A 24,416-nucleotide genomic window follows, 5' to 3' on the forward strand; every position below is an offset into this window, starting at 1 on the left:
GTGTGTGTGGGGGTGTGTGTGGGCGTGAGTGTGTGCGCGTGCATTCGTGTGTGTGTGTGTGCCTGTGTGTGTGCGTGCATTCGTGTGTGTGTGTGTGTGGGCGAGTGCGTGCGTGTGTGTGTGTGCGTGTGTGTGGGGGTGTGTGTGTGCGTGCATTCGTGTGTGTGTGTGTGTGAGGGCGTGTGTGTGTGCGCGTGCATTCGTGTGTGTGTGTGTGTGTGTGCCATATTTAGGACCATTTCTGGCATAGACCAGTGGCCCTCATGGGGGCCAAAGCCCGGTTCTAATGCAGCACCACGGACCCCCTTGTAAAAGGTCAGGGGTCAGGTTTAGAGGGTTGGAATGAATTAATTTTTGGTTAGGGTCGGTGAAAATGTCCGGTTCAGTCATCATAAATGTTTCATTTTATTGATATTACAGATAAAGTTTGCCACAACTGGTTTATTTATTCTTCTTTGTTCAGTCTGAAAGTTATTTTCTCCTGGCATTTAATGATGTAAAAGTTTCATCCTGTTGCTCTTGACGGCTGGCGGTTACCATAGCAACCAGAAACTGTCAGCTCCTCCCCCTTTTCCGTTGTTGCCTGTAACTGTATTATGCATTAAGTTCAGCTCTGTGTGTTCTTTACAGACATTATATTTTAGCATATATACCTCAGAGAAATGTAGTTATTATACACATGGTTTCATGAGTCATATTGCCATGTTTTGTTTTTAACTGTTTATGTGCATTTTAGCTGGGAACAGTCTGACTTTTTTCAATTATAGTTAAATTATGTGAATTGGTAAAATGTTAAAACATGTAATCCTCTTTATATTCAAAGGTTTATTACCTCACGCTTAGTATAGTTCCTGTAATCAGTGTCACAACATGTAATTCAGACTCTGGCCACTAGATGGCAGTACTCAAACTCAGTGATTTTGCATTAGTAGTTTTTGTACATATCATTGCGATATGAGCAAAATGGCCGCCTTTTGTTTGGTCATAAGGAGCTCAGGTCTGTTTGCACTCATTTAACAGATTATTATTATTATTCTCCAGGAAGTTGCAATCTGATATTTAAAGCACTTAATGCAAATTTACATAATCTCCTTAATTTCTGTATTTCCTTCTTTTCTGATCAATTATTGCAACTCGGCTGTTTCTTATTTAACTTCCTGTTTCAGTACATCTCTTGAAATCATTCTAAGATCTTAGGATTTGATTACACTAACACTAGATTATGTTGCCTTGAATGACCAATAAGAAATTCGTTTTTTGACATGATTTTATTGGTATTAATGGTGATATTCCAAGAAGGTATTTGAAAATATTATTTGCACTTTTAAATATTATTATGTTAAAATTCCTGTCTTTTTTTCGGAAGGTTATGAGCAGCAATAAAAAATTTTTATAAGCTTATTGTGGCAAAGATAATAGCTTTAAGAAAATTTGCCGATTTCTCTGCAGCTATTTGGAAAAAAAAGCCACAAAATCGGTAATTTTATGCTGCAACAGTCACAAGAAAGCATCACATCATCATGGAGGTACTGAGTGTTTGGGCTCATTAGGAGTGTGTGTGTGTGGGCTGGGGACTTGCCCGGGATTTATCCGGCGTCTCATCCAATGGCTGCTGGATACGGGCTCCTGCCCCCCATGACTCTGCATGGATAAATGGATTCAAATGGACGGGTAGAGAAGTTGAACTTACGGATAACATTGTCAGAATGTGAGACAGAGTTGTCCTCTCATCAGTCCATCCATCGCTGTCACTGGGAGTGTGTGTGTGTGTGTTGGGGGGGTGATGTTGATGTTGGGCAGGTGGGTGGGTGTTGTTGGTGGTGGCAGCTGTTTCATGAAGACCCCCTCCACCCTCAGCCCCATTCCTCTGTACTCCTGACGGCTGCCGGGTGGAATGCAGCGTGACCCAGTTATTTTTAGACGAGCCCACTTGAAATACTCCAAGCTGGGTTTCATTGAGGATAAACAGAATCTGCTGTCAGACTGTCGCCTGCTTTGCCGTGATTTCGCTGCTGAAAAACACTGATTCAACCTCAGTCTTACATCCTACCTGAAAACCTTGCTCTCGTAGTTCCTTCAACACCTCTGGAAGACTTGTGCTGACATCTGGAGATGTCTCCTGAAGATCGTGGGGCAGGACTAAGGTACAACGCTTTGCTAGAGACAAAGAGCTGTTGTTTGATCGATGCTTTTTGTTTTTTCTTGTCTTGTGAGTTCTTGGATTTGAGAGTTTGGGAGATGATAAAACTGCTTCCATCACACATCTTTAGCCTCCGTTGTTGGGCTTTTTATGCTCGATGTAATTCCAGGAAGATGGTTCCCTATAATTAGGATATTTATGACCTGGTTTCACGGTAAAACTACAGCAGCGTTATTGCATCCCAGCTCTGCGTCTCCCCATCTCTCTGAAGTCTTGAGTTACTTGTAGCTTTTTGGTCTCCAGTGTCGACACTCGCTGGTTGGCTTTTCTTGTTGACGTTTACAGGGAATTGGATCAGCTCGTTCCGCCCGGTTACTGTATGTGTGTCTGTATGCAGAACATAAACAGGGATTAGTTGCATCAGAGGCAGGCTTGTTGTAGCAAATAGCCACACAAACAGGCGGGTAAACATATTAACACCCCCGCCTCCAAGCCGCATCAGAAGATAATTCTGCTGCCATTAGTCACATTGTTTGTCTTGGGTCTATTTTAGAAAGTGTCATGACCGGGCTTGTTAGAGGCTCAGCAGTGCCGTCCTCTCTGTTGTTTCTGAGGTCCTGATAGGGTTAAACAGGATTTCTGTCCAGCAGCTGCTCCTCCCTTTGTCGCCTATGACTGACTACCAAGGATCAAACCCTGACAAGGTCCATCCTTTCACTTTAACTCTGGATTTACAAACATTTTCAGAACCAGCTTGGCGCCTTATTGCAGAAAGAAGGAGCAGATGCTTTTCACCAGGCGCATGCAGCTCCAAGTGTTTCGCAGAATCATCCTCGCATGTTCAGCGACATCACCCTGTCTGGAAATCAGAGTCTAACAGGCGCGTGTGCTTGGAAGTCATGCAGTGGGCCGGGTTTCAGCGGGCATTTCGTCATAGGAGTTACTTGAGACGCTGACGTCTGGGTCAGGTGGGCGCATATGAGACATTACGGCTTTTTGTGGCCACCTGTGTTTGTTTCCAGCAGCTTCTTAAGTCATTATGAAGAGATGTTGGGGAAAGAAAAAGTCCTTCTACGGTCTGTTCTGTGTGTCCAGACAATGGAAACAGTTTGTACTTAAAAAACAAAATCTTTTTGTCAGATATGCTAACATGGAAGATACATTTGAAACATGACACACTAACTTAAATCAGATTTGTTGATGAATTCATTGGGAACCAACCAATAAACACTGTAGAAATATCTGGTTAGAACAACATGCTGGTTTCTGCTCCTTTGCTTTTGTTTCCCATTGAAAGTTCACCTGGTCCAGTGGGTCTGTGTTTGCCTGAATCCTCACTGCACCACTGCTGTGGTTCTTGCTGAAGTTCCTTCCTGTTAAAATAAGTTGTTGCTGTCCACTGTCGCCCTCTGCTGACTCAGGATGGGGGATTGTGCCATATTTGAAAAGAATAAAATAGAATTTGGTTTTGCAAAGTGTCTTGAGAATAAGAAACCTATAAAATGACTAAAACGGCAAACAAAAAAGCTTGACTGTTTGTGATGAAGTTTGTGGAGGAGGTCAGTGGCTGTGTTGTTGTGTTAGAGGATCAGGTTCAAAGGATACACTGAAGGAGGCTGAAGCCAGCTTCTCATATAGCCAAAGCAAATAAATGCTTTGGCGTTTGAGTTCGGTGGTCATTCTGTGTATTAGATTGGAGAGCTATAAATGCTCAGATTAGCCTGAGATGTTGAGCAACTGATAGACTGGCAACTTCCCTGGGTTTAACCCCACATTCCCCCTCTTGCCCAATGAAGGCTGGAGAGCCAGAAGCATCTCACCCTCCTGGACTTCAGGGTTTCAGTGATATAGATAAGGAACGAAAGGATGCAGCAGTGGGCACCGCTAACTGAAAGGTTAGCAGCGCTATCGCTAAGGAGCTAAATGTAAACATTAGTTACGCTAATGCTAGATAGTTATACCAACATAGTATTTATGGGAAGCTAATTCTAAAGTATCAAATCCAATCATCACAAGATTAGCACAAAGAGGCTTTGAAAACAATTCATATATGTACATTTCTGCTTATAAATGCTATATCAACATGGTATTTAGCAAAAGCTAATTCTAAAGTGCTAAACAGACATTATATTTATCTGATGCTAATGCTAAAATGGAATACCAACATTGTATTTAGCAGGAACTATACTAGAGTGCTATATCAACATGGTATTTAGTAGATGCTAGTGCTAAATCACTATACCAACAAACTATTTATCAGGAGCTAATGCTAAAGTACAAAACCACCTTGTATTTAGCAAATACTAATACTAAAGTGCTATATTAAGATTATATTTAAAGGAACCTATGCTGAAGCGCTATATCAACAAGGTATTTAGCAAGAGCTAAAGCTAAAGCGCTACACCAACAAGGTATTTAGCTGGAGCTAATGCTTAATCACTATGTAAACAAGGTATTTAGCAGATGCTAATGCTAAGGCTCTAAATTCAACCATGTTGATACCCAGGAGAACAGGAGGAGGCTTTCAAAACAATTCATATATGTACATATTTGTATGTATTTGTACAAAAGTATCACCCTAGTTGCTCATTTGAGTGTTGAATTCTTCCTTATTCATCATTCGCTCGTTTGTTGTGCACAGTTGGGTAGGAAACTGTTTGTGTTTAGTAAATATTTGTGAGTTTTGATTCAAGAACCACATTGATGTAAAACCTGAACTTTCTTGATTAACCACAGCAAATCCAATTAACTGAGTCTTATAAAATATATATGCAAACATCCCCAATAAACAACCATCTAAAGTGTAAGCAGTTAGTCGTGAAGACCAAGAGGAGATGACTGAGTTGTTGCTGCAACTTGATCTTCATGGTGATTTTGCAGCAGTTGTTCGCTGTTTCCAGGCAGCTGCTCACACAGGGCAGGAAGTTTCCGTCCCCAGCTGGATTTAAATTTAGTGCTCAGTCGTTTCACGTGATGAACACGATCAGAACAACAGCTCGACAAATTTAAAGGGAACAATCACAGGCTTGAAGCCGGAAACAGTTCCACTTGGCCTGGGTTAAACTACGCACTTATCTTCTGTTCGCTCTGTTCCCACATTTTAAACATAGTTTTAGCCAAAAAGCGACAACTCTTGATGTAATAACAGTTTTACATGCATTATAAAAGCCTCTCATATTTTTCTAGCTGACCTGGGGTTGGATCATTGTACATCTCGGCATGACCAGTGCATTATCACTTCAGTGTGTTGGGTTGGCTTTGAAACAAGGACAGATGAAGGATCAACATTCCAGTGCCTGGATTTAAGAGAGGAAACATGCCTTACGTTTTACACCCTTACCTGGTTTTTCCCAGACCAGTAACGGTTTGTCCTTGTTATGTAAAATAAGAGCAGGAAGTGATGCGAGGGAACTCCCAGGAAAGAAACGAAAGTTTTATTTTTCAGCTGCTGTCTCTGAATTCCCATCTTACTCTGGAAAACTCCGTCTCCTCCCGGTTTCCGTCTGACACCTGTTTCAGCAATCATCCTCCTGGTGTTTCATTGGACATGCCTACATTTAGTGGTGACTCTGGATTTTAACAGACTGTTTTACATGCACTAAATCCTCAGCTGAATATATACATCAATTATGCAAAGAAACAAACAGCAAATGATGTTCATACACATCATTTCAAACCTGTATGATTTTCCACTTGGAGCTAATTCAATCATGACCATTGAGGTTAGAATATCACATCGGATTAACAAAAACTGGTTTTAATAACAATAATTGTGCTTTTACGTATTTTTCAGAATTGTTTTTCCTACAGTTGCATTTTTATGGTGCATTCAAGTATATCGCATACATTGGATTGTCTGAACATCAACCCAACTTAAAAGAGATGTATTTTTATTCTCGAATGTCTGCACAGTCTTGTTTAAAAACATTCACCCATTCATTTTTTCGTGTTTCTACTCTAATATATATGAAGTTAAACTGCTTGATGTAATTTGGTAAAAATCGGTCCAATAATAAACAAATTCCTGTTTCATTGACAACAATCAACAGCTCAGCTATCAGAGCAACGAGGCGTTGGGGATCCTCGTGTGATGAAGGGTCACACACTTTTCAGCTTCAGTGACTGATTCTGGTTCCTGGGTTTGTGTGGTTCTAGTTGGGAGATCATTGATTCTGGGCAGGACAGCCGGTCCAGAACCGGACCTCAGCTCGGTGACTCCCTGAGACTTTTCATCCAGGAGACGTCGGCGTTCAAACAGCAAAACCCTGGCAAGGTGAGCCTGACAACCTGGCAACATGAGCTTGAGTTTGTCATAAAATAAAAAAACAGAAGTAAATCTGAGTGAGGATGTTTGTTTGTTGTAGTTCTGCCTGCTGGTTTGCAGTCTCTGCACCTTCTTCGCTGTTTTGGGTCGCTACGTTCCAGGAATCGTTATCTCCTATATCATATGTGAGTGAAGCGACTTGTTGCACTCTTTCTACTTATTTTATAATTACCGTATTGATACGTGTTGCATCGACGGTTGTTGGTTCCTTCCTGTAGTGCTGGGTATTTTCCTGTGGCCTTTGATTTCGTCTCAAGACAAAAGTTTGTGGCTGAAGCCAGTTCTGCAGAAGCTGGACTTCGGCATCGGGCAATTTTTTCATAAAATCAAGCAGAACCATGGTAAGTATTAAACACTTTTCTTTAAAATAACCAGACTTATTTGTAATCTGTTAAAATCTGCAGGCCATAATGTATTTTTAGATAAATGCATTATAGCTTTATTTGTTTTATGTAAAAACTTCTTCCAAATAAGCTCACAAATAAAGGAAAATATTGAATCTATAGAGGTGTTTTTCATTATCTTTTCTTTTTAAACAAAGTTGCATTTATTTGAGTTTAATCTGATCCTTGTTGATTCGTTCCTTTCAGAGAAGAGACTCGCTCAGGCTCAGATGGAGAGAGAAGGCGTCGAATCCGACCTTTCTTCAATGTTTCCCAAGGTGTGTAGTTGATTTTCGCCTTCTGGATCTGATTCTGTTCACTGCCAGGGTCCAGTTAGATCAACTGGAATTCACCACTTATGATCCTTATGAGGGCTGCACAGTGGCGCAGTTGGTAGAGCTGTTGCCTTGCAGCAAGAAGGTTCTGGGTTCGATTCCCGGCCTGGGGTCTTTCTGCATGGAGTCTCCATGTTCTCCCTGTGCATGGTGGGTTTTCTCCGGGTACTCCGGTTTCCTCCCACAGTCCAAAAACATGACTGTCAGGTTAATTGGCCTCTCCAAATTGTCCCTAGGTGTGAGTGTGTGTGTGCATGGTTGTGTGTCCTGTGTGTCTCTGTGTTGCCCTGCGACCTGTCCAGGTGACCCCGCCTCTCCCCCGGTACGTTAGCTGGAGAGGCACCAGCAACCCTCCCGACCCCACTGAGGGACAAGGGTGTAAAGAAAATGGATGGATGGATGGATGGATGATCCTTATGAGTCTAGTTAGCTTGTTAAACGTCCAGCAGGAGTCGGGTGGGTCGGAGGGACTTGATAAAATATGTTTAAAGTCAGAGTTTTTTCCCTACATTTTATACAACTGACAGCTTTTAGTGCAAAAGGTAACATTTCTGTGTGTTTCTGGTGAGCCAGCTCGACTCCACGGTGTGTAAAGACATGTCGGTGTCAGATACTGAAGTGTCTGACGTGACGTGGACGGATAACGGCACTTTCAACCTGTCAGAGGGACACACGCCGCAGACGGAGAACTCAGAAGGTGAGAATATCAGAACATGTTTATGTCTCTTAGTTTACTGACATTTCACAGGTTTATTCTGTAAGAATGTTCACTTAGTGCCATCTAGTGGTTGAATTTAGGTATTACACCACAGGCAGGAGACTCAAAGCGCAAACCTCGTAAGATTGAGTTGTTCTTTGAAAGCACTGTTGGTATGAACTCAAATTTCTAATTGATATTTCTGTTGATTAAGATCAATTCAGCATTTCTTTGACTGAGACTTTTACTGCTTTGAGAGAAATATTTTCTCCTGAGCAAATTTATTGTACATCTAAGTGCTGTATTGTTTGTGAAAGTCTGTTTTTCCCTCCTCCTGCTGGCTTCAGTAAGGATTCATTTTGGAGAAGAGTTTGTCTGAAGGCGATGGAGACGAGGACATGACAGTCCTGGTTGGTTATTCCTCATTATCACTTCTTGGTCCAACTCTGCTTCTTTCAGATCTTGATAAAGAGGAATTGTTCACCGCTGGTCTCCCAGATTTCCCTTCCCTTGATAACGGTACAACAACCAACGGTGACGATGACCTCAGCCTTGACCTTTCCTTACCTCCACCTCAGCCAATCAAATCAAATCGATCGCCTCCTCCGTCACACGAAGGCCAACCGAGCGGCAGCGCCCTGGAACTGGTCAACCAGATGGCCGGTGACGTCATCGCCGCTGCCGTTACGTCCGCCATCCAGGAGAGGATAGAGGCCGCCGTCGGCTGCTTGGCTCTGAGCGAAGACCCCGAGAGGTCAAGGCCTCCGGATTCGAGCCGACTGCTGGACCTGGCCGAGGAGTCTGACAGCGAGGTGGAGGACTTTGAGCTGCTGGACCAGTCTGAGCTGGAGCAACTGGAAGGGGAGCTTGGCTTGGTAGAGGAGAAGACGAAACCCAAAGAGGAGGAACCGGCCAAGACCGACAAACCAGCCTCGTCTGGATTCTTCTCTAAACTCCTCAGACGCCACTGATTGGTGAAAAGCTCGGCAGGGGAGGGTAGATGGTCACGAAGGACGATCAGAGTTTCTGTCACCTTTGGCTTCTTTTTGAGGAGAAAGATTTACCATTTTTATTTCTCAGAGCTAACATTTACATTTGAAACATCTATTTCAGCTCATGCGCAGCAGAGTTTCACTTATATATGTCGATCTGATCATGATGTGGAAGTTCTTAAAGGAAGCAGAACCTGCGATTTGAAATCTGTCTTCAGTAAAACAGCCTGGGCAAAGAAAAGGAAGTTAGGAATGTCAAAGCCCATCATTATTGTTCCACACTAGATTCTACAGTTTAAAAAGAATTAAAAACCTCACAGTAGCTCAGACCGTCAACCTTTTAATAAGTAAATACTCATTTTATGACATTTCTCATCAGATAAGTTTCTGCACCTTCACAGCAGCCAGTCAGATGAAATCATGAACCTCAAATCAACATGTCATCTCTCAGGTGGTCATACTGAGGCCTTTCAGTCTGAGGATGTTTTATGGCTGGTGCTGCAGGACTTCACATTGTTTAGATGCATTATAACTCTAATGTCACGCTTTCCTGCTCATTATTTCTAGCAACAACACTGCAGGTTTATCTTTGACAGGCAGGCCAAAAGAACTGGGATTTAAATTCAGAGCTTCTCTGTCTCTCAGCAATCAGTACAGCAGATCCTGGGTGCAATTTGGAGGTGTGTGCGTTGCTTCTCAGCTGGGAACTCGACACATCCCAGTTTCCTTTAGCAAGGACTCCATGTTGCTGGGGTGCTTGTTGTCATGAATAGTGTGGATTGCTTGTTGCCAAGAGGGAGTTTATCAGGAGCAAAAACGACCAGAAATGTTGATGTGATGAGAGTTGGAGTTTTATTCACCATGTTTTTCTTCTTTCATTTGAGTCTCAAATGTTTCTAAAAACAGCCAGAGTAAAAAAAAACACCCAACCATTTTTAGGCAATAATTTAAAGTTTTTTGGTGCCCAGAAAACAAGTCATTTCAAAAACATAATCCGATTTTTAAATCACAATCAACAGACACTGCACTGTTACCTAGCAACCCCAACTGAGCTCCAACACATTTGGTCAGCTGGCTTTCCCACTTCATGTGCTGTACAATGGCTGCTGGAAAAGAGAAGTGTTATGTTGGTCTTGTTGGTTGTGCAGGAGGCTCCACTTCTGCTTTTCAAAGATGTACGGTTGTAGAATTGCACATCTGATTTCAGCCATTTTCAGGTGAGAGTCTAACGGAGTTGGGGGCGTGGCCAGCTGTATCTTCTTTGGATTTAAAGTGACAGGATGCACCAAAACAGCTCATTGTGAAAGGAGATAAAAATAGGCAGAACAGAGCAGAATAAAATCTCTTTATGTAAGAATGATTTTGTTCGATCTATCCTAACCTCCTCATGAAAGCATAACAGATCACCTCTCATTTGGTGGGAAGCTGTTCTACCCGGCTGCCAGCTGCCTTCTGCCCTACAAAGTTCTTTCTTTCGTCCAGTATGAGATAGTAGAATTAGTTTTTCTTTTGATACATTGCAGATAAGACACTGACTGCTCATACTGGCTCAACAGAAGCAATCCTAACCAAACAGTCACCTGAAATCTGGCAAAGACAAAGAAGTGAACGAGTTAACGGTGACACTCGCTGCAGAGTTACATTTTTCAGGCTGAGATGAAAACGTTGTTCATGACTGGATCGTTGATGATGAAGGTTTAAAGATAATCAGGTTCATTGTATCTCCTGCGTTAGGATCTTAGTGTTCCTTACTTTATCAAACATTTCTGCAGCTTTTTCACTTTTCCTTTGATGCAACGTGCAGCTGGTCTCAGAATAATATGCATGGATACCTAAATAAACATCCAACAGAGGGACTGCAGGAGATTTTGTGGATTTTTGGCAGGGAGCTGCTGGGACTCAGGAGGGAAAGACGGGATCCGAATGAGGAAAAACAGAGAAATTAGACCGAATGTGAATTCTGTTGGAACAATAAAAGAAAACAAGTTTGATAACATAATTGTAATGGCTTTTATTATTCACATTATTATCCTCTTTCATTTGTTGTTCCATTTTTATTTTTGTTTTTTTTTTTACCTTATGATTTTAGTTCCAGCTGCGACAATTTCTGCTTTAAACTGCAAGGTTATATGAATGCAAACATAATAAAGAATCAGGATTACATTGGGTTTTTATTATTATTATTATTATTATTATTATTATTATTATTATTATTATTATTATTATTTGTCCAAACAAATCTGGCATTTATTTCTGACGACATTAATTGGAAGTGATGCATCTCAATTATTTTACCACCAGATGGCAGTAAATGGAAAATAAATTGGTTTATTGTGGCCCAGAATGAGACGTGATGGTTTGAAAAATCCCAGTCTGTACTTCCACCAGATCTATGATGGCTATTTATTAATTTTTTCCATAATTCAAAAACTGAGCTGTGTGAATTTGGATTACCCTACTGCACGGGATTTAAGGAAAAACATGATGGAGGTGGAAAATAATTCAAAGATGCTAACATTTAATGTACTTTAAGTCGTTCAAGTCATTAATTCAATAAATTATTTTAAAGCAACCTGTTGGATTTTAATGATGCTTGTATTTGTAAACATGAGGGAATATTGTTGATTTTTATTTTAGTTTATTTAATGATATTTAGTTGTTTTTTTTATAGCCACCAATGACAAATCAGGGGATTTCCAGGAGTTATAGATCTTCTTTCTAATTTTTCTAATATCAAAGAATTAAATGCCAACAAAACAAACACAAGAATAACAAGAAATCTCAGTTTGAGAAGTTCATATTTTATTATTTCAGTGTGCTGCTACTGCCAGTATTTTTGTTAGCAGATGGAAAACTAAAGATCTTTCCTCCTCATTTCTTGACTGTGAGATTTCTATTGAGTTGCTGTTTAGGATATTCACCACAAGGGGGAGCTGCAGACCCGGGAGCCTGTCTGCGTCCCGTAATGTTGCCTAAATATAAACAAACAAAAACAACAAAGTTTGACGGAATTAAAAACTACAATTATAAAGTCATTACTCAGAAGTTAAGATTTAGTGATGTTTATAAGTTCTTGAGGTTTTCTATGTTTTGTCATTAAGAAATGCTTTCTGAACAGTGGTGGGAAGTAACGAAGTACAAGTACTTCGTTACTGTACTTAAGTACAGTTTTCGTGTATCTGTACTTTACTTAAGTAGATTTAATAATGGGGACTTTCTACTTTTACTCCACTACATTTTACAGTAAGTATCTGTACTTTCTACTTCACTACATTTCTACAAAACTGTCGCGTTACTCGTTACATCCAAGTCTCGTTGCTCTTTTCTTCCGTTAAAATGTGAAGTTCAGGGATTTAAGGTGGTGCCGTAAAATCCAATCAATAACGTGACTTAGTGTCTGTTGTCACCCATCGCCTCCACCTTTACTCGCACGCGGAGCTCCAGACATGCGCAGTGGTTTCCTCTGAGCGGGAGGAGACGTCTGTCTAATCGATAATAGCTGCATAAATTGATATGGTGACATGTAAAATCAGCAGCGCTTCGCTTTCACAGACGGTGGGAACTTCGTCCAACTTTTAGCGTCACTTGGAAGGAAAGCTTAAAGAAAGGTAAGATCTGTGCTAGCAAAGTTAGCTGTACTGAGACACATGTTGCATCTGATGAAAAAAAGTTGTCACTCATGCGCTTAATTATTGTGTGGAGGTGTTGACTGAGGTGTCGCAGATATGGGACAACGCTGTGACCAAAGTCTGCAATATAGTGATATGACATTCAGGAACGATCTGATTCTTCTGGACGGATCTTTACTAAGTCCTAAGGACTGAAGCTTCACTGAGAGCCGTTCTTTGTTCTTGTGTACACTGCGGTACACAGTGTGCGGTAGACATTCATTTAATCGCTGAATAAGTAAAAGTTGAACGTTGGACAGTGTTCATAGTTGAACGTTATTTACCGTTAATTGCAATGTTTCAGTTGTGGTTTCTGACATATGCAATATGGACAACCGCCCAGGGCGTTATTTTTCTAGGAATAGCAGGAGACCTCTGCGGATTGTAGCACAGCGATGAAAGCAAAACAGAATGAAGTGAGTTTTAATTGATACTGGTTAAATATATTTCAGCTCTAAGTATTTAATATCTAGGTGTTTTTATGGGAATGTGGATCTTTCAGATCAATCTGAAAACCAATTTTGATAGGTAAACTTAATGTTATTGTGTCATTTAGCGCGGGGCGCTGGTCTTGGTCTTGGGTTCGGTGGTCTTGACTACAACTCTGCTACATGGCTCCTTGGTTGCATGTCCTCCACCCCGCCCGCACCTTCTTTACATCCCCTTTCAGTTAGATTTCTTTCTAAATAAATGTGACTAATGAAGTTCATGCTAATGAAATTATGATTCATAGAATCACATATCTAAGTCTAAACTGTTACAGAGAATAAACACAATAAGAACATGTTTAATCTGTGGTAGTGTTAATTAAAATGGCACATTTCTGATGTATTAAAATTAAATACGATCGGCACACTTTATGATATTAGCGATTAGGTAATGCATTCAGCGAGTACTTTTACTTTTAATACTTAAGTATTTTTAAAAGCCAGGACTTTTTTACTTTTACTTAAGTAAAATGTTAATGTGGTACTTTGACTTTTACTTAACTACATTTTTGACTGTGTATTTGTACTTTTACTTAAGTACATTTTTTGAGTACTTTCTCCACCACTGTTTCTGAACCAAACTCCAGCATAAAATTATTATTATTATTATCCAGTAAACGTCTAAAAGAAGCTCATAATGACATTTAATGGACAGAACTGAATGACAGAAAACCTTCAGGTTTAGTCTTTAATGTAAAAAATGAAACACGTCACATTTACAGCCCTGTTATTGTTCTGCTACGTGACCAAACCTGATAAACAGCTCTCTTCCTGGTATTCCCACCGTTTCCGGTCAGATCACATATTTCCTTGTTCCTTCCCCTTCTGTGCTCAAGTTTAAATATAGGTACGACTCAACAGTCAGTAACAGAAAACAGAAATGGAACAGCAAGGCGTACAGCTGGACCGAAAAACTTTCTGCTGTCCGATCTGTTTGGATCTTCTGAAGGATCCAGTGACGATTCCCTGTGGACACAGCTACTGTATGACCTGTATTAAAAGACACTGTGATGAACAGGATAAGAAAGGTATGTACAGCTGCCCTCAGTGCAGGAAACCCTTCATACCAAGACCTGTCCTGGAGAAAAACACCATGTTAGCAGCTTTAGTGGAGCAGCTGAAGAAGACTGGACTCCAAGCTGCTCCTGCTGATCCCTGCTATGCTGGACCTGAAGATGTGGCCTGTGATTTCTGCACTGGAAGAAAACTGAAAGCCATCAAGTCCTGTTTAGTCTGTCTGGCCTCTTACTGTGAGAAACACCTTCAGCCTCATCATTATTTAGCTACTTTCAGGTACCACAAGCTGGTGGAGCCGTCCAAGAACCTCCAGGAGAACATCTGCTCACGTCATGATGAAGTGATTAACATGTTCTGCCGCACTGATCAGAAGTGCATCTGTTCTGATTGCTCAATGGAGGAACATAAAGGCCACGACACAGTGTCAGCTGCAGCAGAAAGGACTGAGAGGCAGAGAGAGCTGGAGGAGAGACGAGGAAACATCCAGCAGAGAATCCAGGACAGAGAGAAAGATGTGAAGCTGCTTCAACAGGAGGGGGAGGCCATCAATCACTCTGCTGATAAAACAGTGGAGGACAGTGAGAAGATCTTCACTGAGCTGATCCGTCTCCTCCAGAAAAGAAGCTCTGAKGTGAAGCAGCAGATCAGATCCCAGCAGGAAACTGAAGTGAGTCGAGTCAAAGATGTTCAGGAGAAGCTGGAGCAGGAGATCAGTGAGCTGAAGAGGAAAGACGCTGAGCTGGAGCAGCTCTCACACACAGAGGATCACAACCAGTTTCTCCTCAACTACCCCTCACTGCCAGCACTCAGGGAGTCGACACACTCATCCAGCATCAACATCCGTCCTCTGAGACACTTTCAGGACRTGACAGCAGCTGTGKCAGAGCTCAGAGACAAACTACAGGACGTCCTGAGAGACTCATGGACAAACATCTCACTGATGGTCACTGAGGTGCACGTTTTACCACCAGAACCAGAACCAGAGCCAGAACCAAAGAGCAAAGCTGAGTTTTTAAGATATGCTTGTGAAATCACACTGGATCCAAACACAGCTCACACACAGCTGGTTCTATCAGAGGGGAACAGGAAGGTGGCATTGATGAATCAGCCTCAGTCTTATCCAAGTCATCCAGACAGATTCACTGGTTGTTGTCAGGTTCTGAGTAAAGAGAGWCTGACTGGACGTTGTTACTGGGAGGTGGAGTGGAGCGGAAGAGGAGGATTTGTAGCAGTTTCATACAATAATATCAGCAGATCAGGAGGTGGGAATGAATGCGCATTTGGTCGGAATCACAAGTCTTGGGCGTTGGATTGTTACCAGAGTAAATACATATTTTCTCACAGGAACATCAAAACTCCAGTCTCAGGTCCAGTTTCCTCCAGAGTCGGAGTGTACCTGGACCACAGAGCAGGTATTCTGTCCTTCTACAGCGTCTCTGAATCCATGACTCTGATCCACAGAGTCCAGACCAGATTCACTGAGCCGGTACTGGCTGGAGTTTGGATTTATTACACCAAAGACGCTGCAGAGTTCTGTAAACTCTGATAGACTGGATTTGAATTTCTCTTTGTTGAAATTTACTGCAACATGTTTGTATTGCTGTTTCATGCATTTGGTTGTACTTGAACTAAAAAAAAGTCTGTGGAGAGCCACTTTCTTCTATTCTTAAAATTTTTGGAGATATTATTTTAACGTGTTTGGAAATTCCAAGCAAATTACATTCCAAACATTGCTGCTGCCTGGGGTTTCCAAACTTTTCAGCCTTGTGACTTAACTTTGCCTGAGATTGGTGATCTTGTGAAATATGTATAGTTATTTAATTGTGTATGTTTTTAATTGAATTTATTTTATAAAATTTTTTTTGGATTCTGTGGTTTAATCATTTGAAATGTGTTACATTTTTTAATGAGACACTTAAAGGTACATTTATTTATTTTATTTTATTCATTCATTAATTTTGTCTCTATTTTCCATTATTTCACTTCAGGGCTCACATTCCTATGATTTTGAAAAATGATTTCATTATCATCTCAATGGGTCAAAAGCCCCATTTTGTGAACCCCTGATCTAGCAGTATTTTTAACTGATAACTAAAATGTAAATATAAAAATGTAGCTTATCAGAAGCTTTCTCCTAAAAGATTACTATTGCATCAGAAATATATATCTGTAGGATTTGTTATTCAAATCTTAACAAAACAAATCAGAGAAATGAGTGTTGATTCCTACAGATTTTTTCCCAGGTGAGATTTTGATTTGCCTATTAATCAGTGTCTGTGTCAAATGTGAATCTTTGTTCTAAATGCTATTAAACCAAAAGTGAATTAAAAGTCAATTTCGCTGCTTGTTTTAATCGGAAAACCCAGTTTCCGTGTTCACTCACGAGGTCAACTTGACACTCACAACATGGCGGACGCGCTGATTGTCAAGCCTTTCTCCATGACGTAGAACCTCGGTATTTCCTGAAGGGGGCGATAGTGCGCCGTTGGGGATTCGAACGGAAGTTCAAAGAAGAAGTTTAAAGCTCAGAGGTTACCCTCGTGTTTACAAGAATAAAAATCACCATTCGGCCCGGCTCTGACTCTCAATCTTAACCAGCGAGAACGTTTAATAAGTAAGTAATTACTGGATGTAAAAGCAGTTTTTCTAAGATTGTGTTGGAGGTAGGAAAGGGTCGAAATTTAGTTATTTATCGGGTCTGTTTACCCTGAGCTGTGAGTTTGGTTAGCTTGTTGCTAACAGATATCAGGGCAGTTTATCTAAACTTTTATCGTTTTATGGTTAATCTTTGGTAAGTAATCGCTAACATTATTGATAATCTGTTTAACAGCTGGGGTGTAAAGGTTCTTAAATTTCTTTTGAAATAATGTTATCTGTCCAGAAAACGTTTTATCATTTCAGCCGACCTTTATCTGCTGACATAACAGAAATGTGTCTCAGTTAAATGTAGAAACAACCATAAGAGGAACAAAATGTCGTAAAACGTGTTTAACTGATGCTGACAGACATTAGGAAAGTGACTTAATGCGATTTAAACCAGGGATTACATATTTTTAAGGTCTGGGTGGCTGTGACTCCATGTCCCAGCATTCATAGCGCAACAATCACAAATATTATTCTTGGAAAAACATTTCTGTTTGAAATGGGCTTCTTCAGGATCCCACTTACTTAAAAAAATAATGCGACAATTCATTCTTAAAGATTAATGAACTTTAAATTCTAATGGACACCAAACACTGGAACTGGAAGACATTTTAAATACTCAAAAATAAATAAAACAACAGAAACAATAAATTATGACGTCTCTGGAAACAATATTGTCCTTCAAAAAAGGTTTAGATTAGACAAAAGCAGCAGATTGAAACTTTTATCATCCAGTTTTTGTTGGAAATAAAAAAAGGAAAACAATAAATAATCCAAATGGAAATTGTTGAGCTTGTGTTAATTCATCATGTCATTAATTGATTTATTGCTTATTCTGACAGGCCTGTTAATTAAAAAGGGGGATGCTAGGCCTCCTTTTCACTGATTTCAGTTTTTGTTCTGTGTGAAATCACTGCAGCTGAAATTAAATATATTTTGTTTTTTATTCATATTGCTATTTGGTATTTTCTGCCAGTTTTATAATAGTCATTTTTAACAAATTAATTTTATTTTCTGTTTTATCATCTGTCTACCTGTGAAGTTGTGATTGTTTTGAAGCACCATGTCAGCTGAGGTTGTTTTAAATGAGCTGTAAATAAACTTTCACTTGACTTTAATATTCTCAACAGGTATATTAAATAAAAGTAATTATTACATTTAGTTTGAAATGTTTCACATAGAAACCATTAGACTGATTTCTGTATTTTAATCTGCTAATACGAGTCATATTTTTGTCTTTATTGTGATTAAGAAGTCTAAACATGAGCGATGTGTCCTTCAGGTCGCCATGGCGTCTTACACGTGCATCAGCTGCCGGGTGGCCTTCGCCGACGGCGAGGTGCAACGGGCGCATTACAAAACCGACTGGCACCGCTACAACCTGAAGCGCAAGGTGGCCGACATGCCGCCGGTCACCGCAGAGAACTTCCAGGAGCGCGTGCTGGCGCAGCGGGCCGCCGCCGACCAGCAGCTGACCCACGCCGCCGCCACCGAGAGCTGCGGCGTCTGCAGCAAGAAGTTCTCCAGCGCCAACGCCTACCAGAACCACCTGCAGTCCCACAAGCACCAGCAGGCGGAGAGGCAGGCGCTGCTGGCGGCGCAGAGGAAGGTGGAGAGGATGAACGAGAAGAACCTGGAGAAGGGCGTCTGCGACGAGAAGGAGGACAACGACGCCAGGAACGAGGCGCTGCAGCAGGCGCTGAGGGAGCAGCACAGGCCCAACCCGGCCAAGATGGCCAAGGTCCAGACCGCCGCCGCCACCGCGAAGGCGGAGAAACCGCCACGCATGGTGTGGCTGGAGGAGCAGGTGAAGAGACGGGAGAGAGAGGAGGGAGGAGAGGCAGCAGCAGAAGGTAAACGGAGAATAAAAAACATTTGAATGTTTAAATGAAGAAGATTTGTTGTTTTCAGGGTGCGGGTGCTTGAAATCCTTGAAAATCCTTGACTTTCTATTAGGAGTTTGGAAAGTTCTTGATTTCTATATGAAGTCCTTGAAAGAGCTTAAATTCAAACTGCACAGTTTGGTAAAACGTGTAATGTAATGTTTTAACAGCCTGATTTTTAAAAACTTTATTTAGATGAAAATTAAATCAGATGTTTTTTTATTTTAGGTCAGTTAGAATCACTAAAACTGTCTGTTTGCTAAACACCAGAAAACTTAGTGAGGACATTTTGTATCGATCTGTTTGTGACTTTTTCTTTTTTATATATATATTCTACACATTTAATTTTAATTGTTTCAACATAGTTAATATTTATTACTCATAATGGCTCAGTGACTTATTGATCATCTTATGTTTTACACATTAAAGTTATTGAAGTTTGTCGTGTTTTGTTCAGACATTTCAAAAACATTAAATTGTTCTGTTTTAGTTTATCTAGAATGTAGAATATCACCACATGAAATTATTAATCAAAGTAATAAATTATGCTGAATTGCACTGAATTGAAAATGTATTTTTTAGTTAATTTGTACTGTTTTCATCTCCAAAGTGTTGCTGAAAATATTTGAAAATTTGAAAAGAGCTTGAATTTCACTGTGGGAAAAGTTTGTGACCTGCGTTTGTGTAAAACCCTCCAGAGGAGTGGGAGGATGTCGATGAGGATGAGGATGACGATGACATGGAGGAAGATGTGGATGAAGAGGAGCAGACGGAGGAGGAGGGCGGCTCCTCGGGGACGTCGGGCCCCCTGCCGGGCTCGGTCCCCGCCACACACTGCCTGTTCTGCTGCCACCGCTCTCGCTCGCTGCTGAAGAACGTGGCTCACATGACCAAAGTCCACAGCTTCTTCATCCCAGACGTGGAGTTCCTGGTGGACCTCAGGGGCCTCGTCCGGTACCTGGGTGGGTCCCACGGACACTTCTGCACTTTTCTCATCAGGCTTCACATGTTTAGCTTCATTACAACAAGATTCTTATGATCCGTTTCCACCAGGGATGAAAGATGTCAAAGGACTAACTGATGCCGTTCTCTTAAAAACCTGGTTCCATCCAGAACATGAAGGGTTTTCATATGCTGAGTAAAAAACATTAAATTTGTACATTTTTTAAAAGGAGCGGTAAAAAAAAATAATCTAATTTTGAGAAATTTCACTAAAATTTTTACTAAAACTTTGTTTTTCCTTGAATGTTTTTTGGAGCACAGAAATCTGCTTGTTTATTTGAGATATTTTTAGATTATTTCCAAATATTTCAGTTTTTTTTATTGCAAAACAAGATAATTTCTGAACTTTTTCTCTCAGGAGAGAAAGTCGGTGCTGGGAACGTTTGCTTGTGGTGCAACGAGAAGGGGCGTTCGTTTTACTCCACAGAGGCGGTGCAGAGTCACATGACGGATAAGAGTCACTGCAAGCTGTTCACAGACGGAGACGCCGCCCTGGAGTTCGCAGATTTCTACGACTTCAGGTGTTTCTCTGGTTTGGAAGCTTTGAGACGATGAGCTTTAATGTTTCCTGAAGTTGGACAGATTTACTCCTTTGCTTTGTGAAATTGTGTGCCGATGTGCTGCTGCCGTTTGTCCAACAGGAGCAGTTATCCGGACCGGAGCGAGGGAGCGGATGAAGGGATGGACGAGGATCTGCCGGACGAGAAGAACCTGGAGTACGACGACGAGACGATGGAGCTGACCCTGCCTTCAGGTGACCTCCGGTTCCAGCTGCTGGTTTTGGTCGGGACGCCGTTCAAGCCGCTGCTTGTCTCCTCAGGTGCGAAGGTGGGCCACCGCTCCCTCATGAGGTACTACCGGCAGCGGTTCGGGACGCAGCGGGCCGTGGTTCCGGGCCGCAGCGGGAACGCCGTGGGCCGGGTCCTGCGGCAGTACCGAGCCCTGGGCTGGGCGGGAGACGCAGGTGAGGCTCCGCTGGAGGCGCTGCAGGAAAATATGGCTGAAACTGATCATTTATCAAACCTGGAGGCCGAATCCTCAGTTTGATGCTTTATGAGGCGACTTTTTAGAAAAAACAACTTTTACTTCTTTCAGGAGCAAAATTTGGCTTTTATAAAAGTAAAATATTAATAATAATAACGAGCAAATATTTTTTTATGTCTGCATATACTAAACAATAATTCATCCTCCTTGATAAACTCTTTTCTTTAATATGTCTAAGTATAAACAGATAAATACCCCAGAGCCAGTAAAAAGGTGTTAATCCATTTATTTGATAAAATAGATATACATTATAAATAGAAAAATTTTAAATATATGTAACTTTATGAAAAATATTTGATAATAAAACAGGAAACGGAGACAAGAAGTTGATCAATTCAGGTTCAATTACCCATCGGCTTCCTGCTGGATCTATGATTGTAACCATAGCAACCAGACTATAACGAGTTAATTATGATTCATATTTACAGCCGATTTGTGTTTTTATTGTTGACACTCAAGAAATCCACATAGTGAACAGTTTAATGTGACTCTCTGACTTCCCTCAGCGGGACGTTTGTCCTCCTGTGTCTTTAACAAAATGTGTCCTGCTGTCTGTCCGTCCAGGTGGCTCGGTCCAGCAGAGACAGAGGGACATGCAGTACGTCCAGAGGATGAAATCCCGCTGGATGCTGAAGACGGGGATGAGCAACAACGCCACCAAGCAGAAGCACTTCAGAGCGCAGGTCATGTTCTGAGAGGGAGAGGAAGCAGCTGCGACACGGACTGCTGCAGCTGGATTGACGGCTGCCAGGAAACGAGGGGAACTCAGACTTTTCTGTGTCGTCTTGATTGAAAAGTGGAGATGAGCTGAAAACGAACCGCAAAGCTGGAGAAAGGAGGAAGTGTTTTCCTGGACTGAATCTGATCAGCTTTGTTAGAAAAACAGCCGTTAAATTAAAAATAAAGAGCAAAACTCAGATTCATTAAAGTGCTAATAAGTTTTACTAATACAGTCACACATATGATATGACGATATTCATTAGTTCTTCTCCAGATGAGGCTTAATTAGATTAAAATGATTTCAAACTGATGATGGGCCTGAAATATGATTCAACCTGGTTTTTAAATTAATTCACTTGTTGAGTAAAATATTTACATCAAATTTCCTCTCATCATTTTTTTTCTGCAGCTCATTTGATGTTTGAGGAAATTATTTTTCTTAAAACTTTAAACTGAAACTCGTCACGGATCAGAAACTGTTGGATTAAATCCACGACGTGTTTTCATGTCTTACTCCTTCAAACGTTAAACAATTTAAAATGTTTTAATTCATGTCCTCTGAATCCGTAAAATCGTATTTAATTCCCGATAACTAGAGGTTAAAATCTCAGATCTTCGGTCCGTATCAAAATGTCAGCGGCTGCTTGGTTCACTTATCCTTTGGGCCGGCTCTGAGTGCGGCTGACGTTACACAGACAAGCTGACAGCTGAATACTGAACTATGTAATTTATGTTAATATTTGTTTGCTTTGTTATGACTATAAAGTTTTGCTTAAGTATCATCAATATCTTCCAATAACTCATAATTAGATGATCATATTTCATGTCAACCTTCAACATTTTTGAACACAAACATGGCGGCTGATGGAGTCCAGACTGCAGCAGCAGATAAAGCTGCAGCATTTAACTTTTATTTTAATATATATATTTTTACATATTTATTGAAATAAAAAAGTAAATTGATAGATGATGTGTGAAAAGACCAATCCGCTTTGCCGTCTCCCAGCACTAACTAGAACCAACCAATCAGAGCCAGGAGGCGGGTCTTAGTGCTGTCAATCAGCTTCTGCTTACCAAGCTGTGAATGCTAATTCTGGTTAGCATAACCATCCATGATGGTGGCGAAACAGTTTTCCTATATATAATTAGTTTCTCCGCCATTAGCACATTTAGCAGCATGTTCATGAGGGTGATTGGTGGCGCTAAGCCCCTCCTCCTGGCTCTGATTGGTTGTTTCACACCTGAGCGGTGCATTTATTCAGATGGCAGTAGCAGCCCAGGAAGATGATCTGCCTCGTACCTTCAGGACATGGTAACGGCTTTAGCTAATATATAAAACCATATTTTAATAAAAGTTACATTAATTTGCTTTATTTATATGATAAACATTTAGTTTTCCAGAATCCACCGGGTTTTATTTAAGACTCGGACCGTCTTACCGGAACTCGGGACCCGTTTCTGTTAAATGATGAAATAAAAGCTGGACTCCGTCACGCCCTCTTCCTCGTACGTCAGATTTGTGAATGAGCGCGAGCCCGGAGCGGATGATGTCATGGCAACCGGAGGCCGACCCTCCGCGCTGCTGCGCCGCATTAATGAGTTACTCCATTTGTTTGCGGTTCTCCACTTTATATTTGGCAGCCGCTCCACTTCCTGAGTGTGTTTGATGGTTTCGGAGGTTTAGGGCACTCTGCCCGGCCGCACGCCGCTGCTCCACGCGGAGGAGGGGCGGCGCAGACAGGCCGACGGCGAGGAGGAGACTAATTGATCCGGACGACGTGGGAGAGAGATGAGGCATTAGATCTGAGCGAGTCAGAGAGGAGTGATGGATGACTGAGGGCCCAGCGGCTCGGTTACGACTCAGACTGGTGATTTATGAGACGAGTTTCACCAAGAATTCATGAGCTTCCTTCAAAGTCGCCGTTTTTCTGACATCCTGCTGTTAATGAAAAGTTTAAAATGATGCTTGGAAACGGCATGATTGAACGGATCTGCTGCTTTGTTTTGCATGATTGCATGAAATGACAAATCGTCGTATAACTCCCGAGTTTGGCCAATTTCTGTTATCAGCAAAAACTAAAGTTTTCCTCTGAGTCTCGGGGGAAATCTGAGATTATCACCAAATTATTCTGGGTTGTTGGAGGAAGTTCCACATGGAGGAACATTAATTTGTTTCTTGTTTGTTTTTTTGGACTTGGTAGGAGACTCTACGGACGAGGATTAGTTACACTGAAAAAAGACAGAAGTTTGGTTTTAATCTTGTGAGATCAAAGTCAGAACTGAGTTTAGTCAAAATTTGAAAAAAGTCTGAATTCGGAAAGTTTCAGCACAAAACTTGGAAATTTCTGAGCTTGAAAAGCAGAAAATGTTTTACTCTTGAAACTCAGACACGATTATTTTCAACATGTTTGAATTTGTTCTCTTGCAAATTTCTGAAATTTGAACTCAAAAACGTCCAAATATTATTTCTGAGATTAATCTAAAAAAAATGTTTTTTCTTGAAATTGTTTTACTTTGGAGCTCAGAAATGTCAAAAATATTTCTAGAAAATTTCTGAGATTCTGAGTTTTTGGTGGAAATTTAATCCTTTTTTAAAATCTGCAGTGGCCTTTCACATCTGTTCAGACTGAAATGACAGTTTTAGATAAAAGCAACATCCGACATTTCATAAAGCCTATCTAGATATCTATTTATCTATCTAGGTCAGCGGTTCTTAACCTTTTTTGAGGTACCGATCACCCCAGTTGCATATGCGCATTCACCGAACCTTTCTTATTCCAACTTCCTCGCCCGTATTCCGATTTAGTGATGTAATTATATTAGCTGTGTTACCACCCCACGCCACTAGAGGCAGTAGCAACCTCGAAAAGATGCGACTAAGGAGCAGATTTAGACTATAGAATTTGGTAAAAACTGTGAACTTTGCTGAAGTAATTAAAGACAAAAGTTCAAATCCATGCTGAGAGTCGAACTCCTTCAATCAGGGCTCCTCCGCAGCTCTGATTGGCTAAGCAATGTAACGTGATCCTCTGATTGGCTAAGCAATGTAACGTGATCCTCTGATTGGCTAAGCAATGTAA

General features: G+C 41.1%; 4 protein-coding genes across 4 annotated transcripts in view; 3 read left to right on the forward strand and 1 right to left on the reverse strand.

Annotated features, from left to right (window-relative positions):
* Positions 1–2,113, reverse strand: part of saa (serum amyloid A) — a 5,601-nt gene extending 3,488 nt beyond the window's left edge. The window contains exon 1 of the mRNA XM_008434795.2: positions 1,691–2,113. The gene's annotated coding sequence lies outside the window, so the exon portion shown is untranslated. The remainder of the gene's footprint in view (positions 1–1,690) is intronic.
* The window catches only part of retreg1 (reticulophagy regulator 1), a 22,212-nt gene extending 12,448 nt beyond the window's left edge, over positions 1–9,764 (forward strand). The window contains exons 4-9 of the mRNA XM_017310235.1: positions 6,296–6,413; positions 6,505–6,589; positions 6,683–6,805; positions 7,055–7,125; positions 7,756–7,879; positions 8,339–9,764. Coding sequence (XP_017165724.1) covers positions 6,296–6,413; positions 6,505–6,589; positions 6,683–6,805; positions 7,055–7,125; positions 7,756–7,879; positions 8,339–8,850 — 1,033 coding nt within the window. The 3' untranslated portion in view covers positions 8,851–9,764. The remainder of the gene's footprint in view (positions 1–6,295; positions 6,414–6,504; positions 6,590–6,682; positions 6,806–7,054; positions 7,126–7,755; positions 7,880–8,338) is intronic.
* A 3,843-nt stretch (positions 9,765–13,607) lies between these two features.
* LOC103480047 (tripartite motif-containing protein 16-like) lies at positions 13,608–15,874 on the forward strand. The gene has a single exon (XM_008434791.2). The coding sequence runs from the start codon at positions 13,908–13,910 to the stop codon at positions 15,588–15,590; it is 1,683 nt and encodes a 560-aa protein (XP_008433013.1). The 5' UTR covers positions 13,608–13,907; the 3' UTR covers positions 15,591–15,874.
* A 668-nt stretch (positions 15,875–16,542) lies between these two features.
* On the forward strand, positions 16,543–22,118 carry znf622 (zinc finger protein 622). The gene is made up of 7 exons (XM_008434790.2): positions 16,543–16,658; positions 17,970–18,540; positions 19,269–19,532; positions 19,931–20,093; positions 20,214–20,326; positions 20,393–20,536; positions 21,181–22,118. Exons 2-7 carry the CDS (start codon positions 17,976–17,978, stop codon positions 21,309–21,311), a joined length of 1,380 nt encoding a protein of 459 aa, XP_008433012.1. The 5' UTR covers positions 16,543–16,658; positions 17,970–17,975; the 3' UTR covers positions 21,312–22,118.
* The last annotated feature ends 2,298 nt before the right edge of the window (positions 22,119–24,416 follow it).

The sequence above is a fragment of the Poecilia reticulata genome, linkage group LG17 (assembly GCF_000633615.1).
Source record: "Poecilia reticulata strain Guanapo linkage group LG17, Guppy_female_1.0+MT, whole genome shotgun sequence".
NCBI lineage: Eukaryota > Metazoa > Chordata > Actinopteri > Cyprinodontiformes > Poeciliidae > Poecilia > Poecilia reticulata.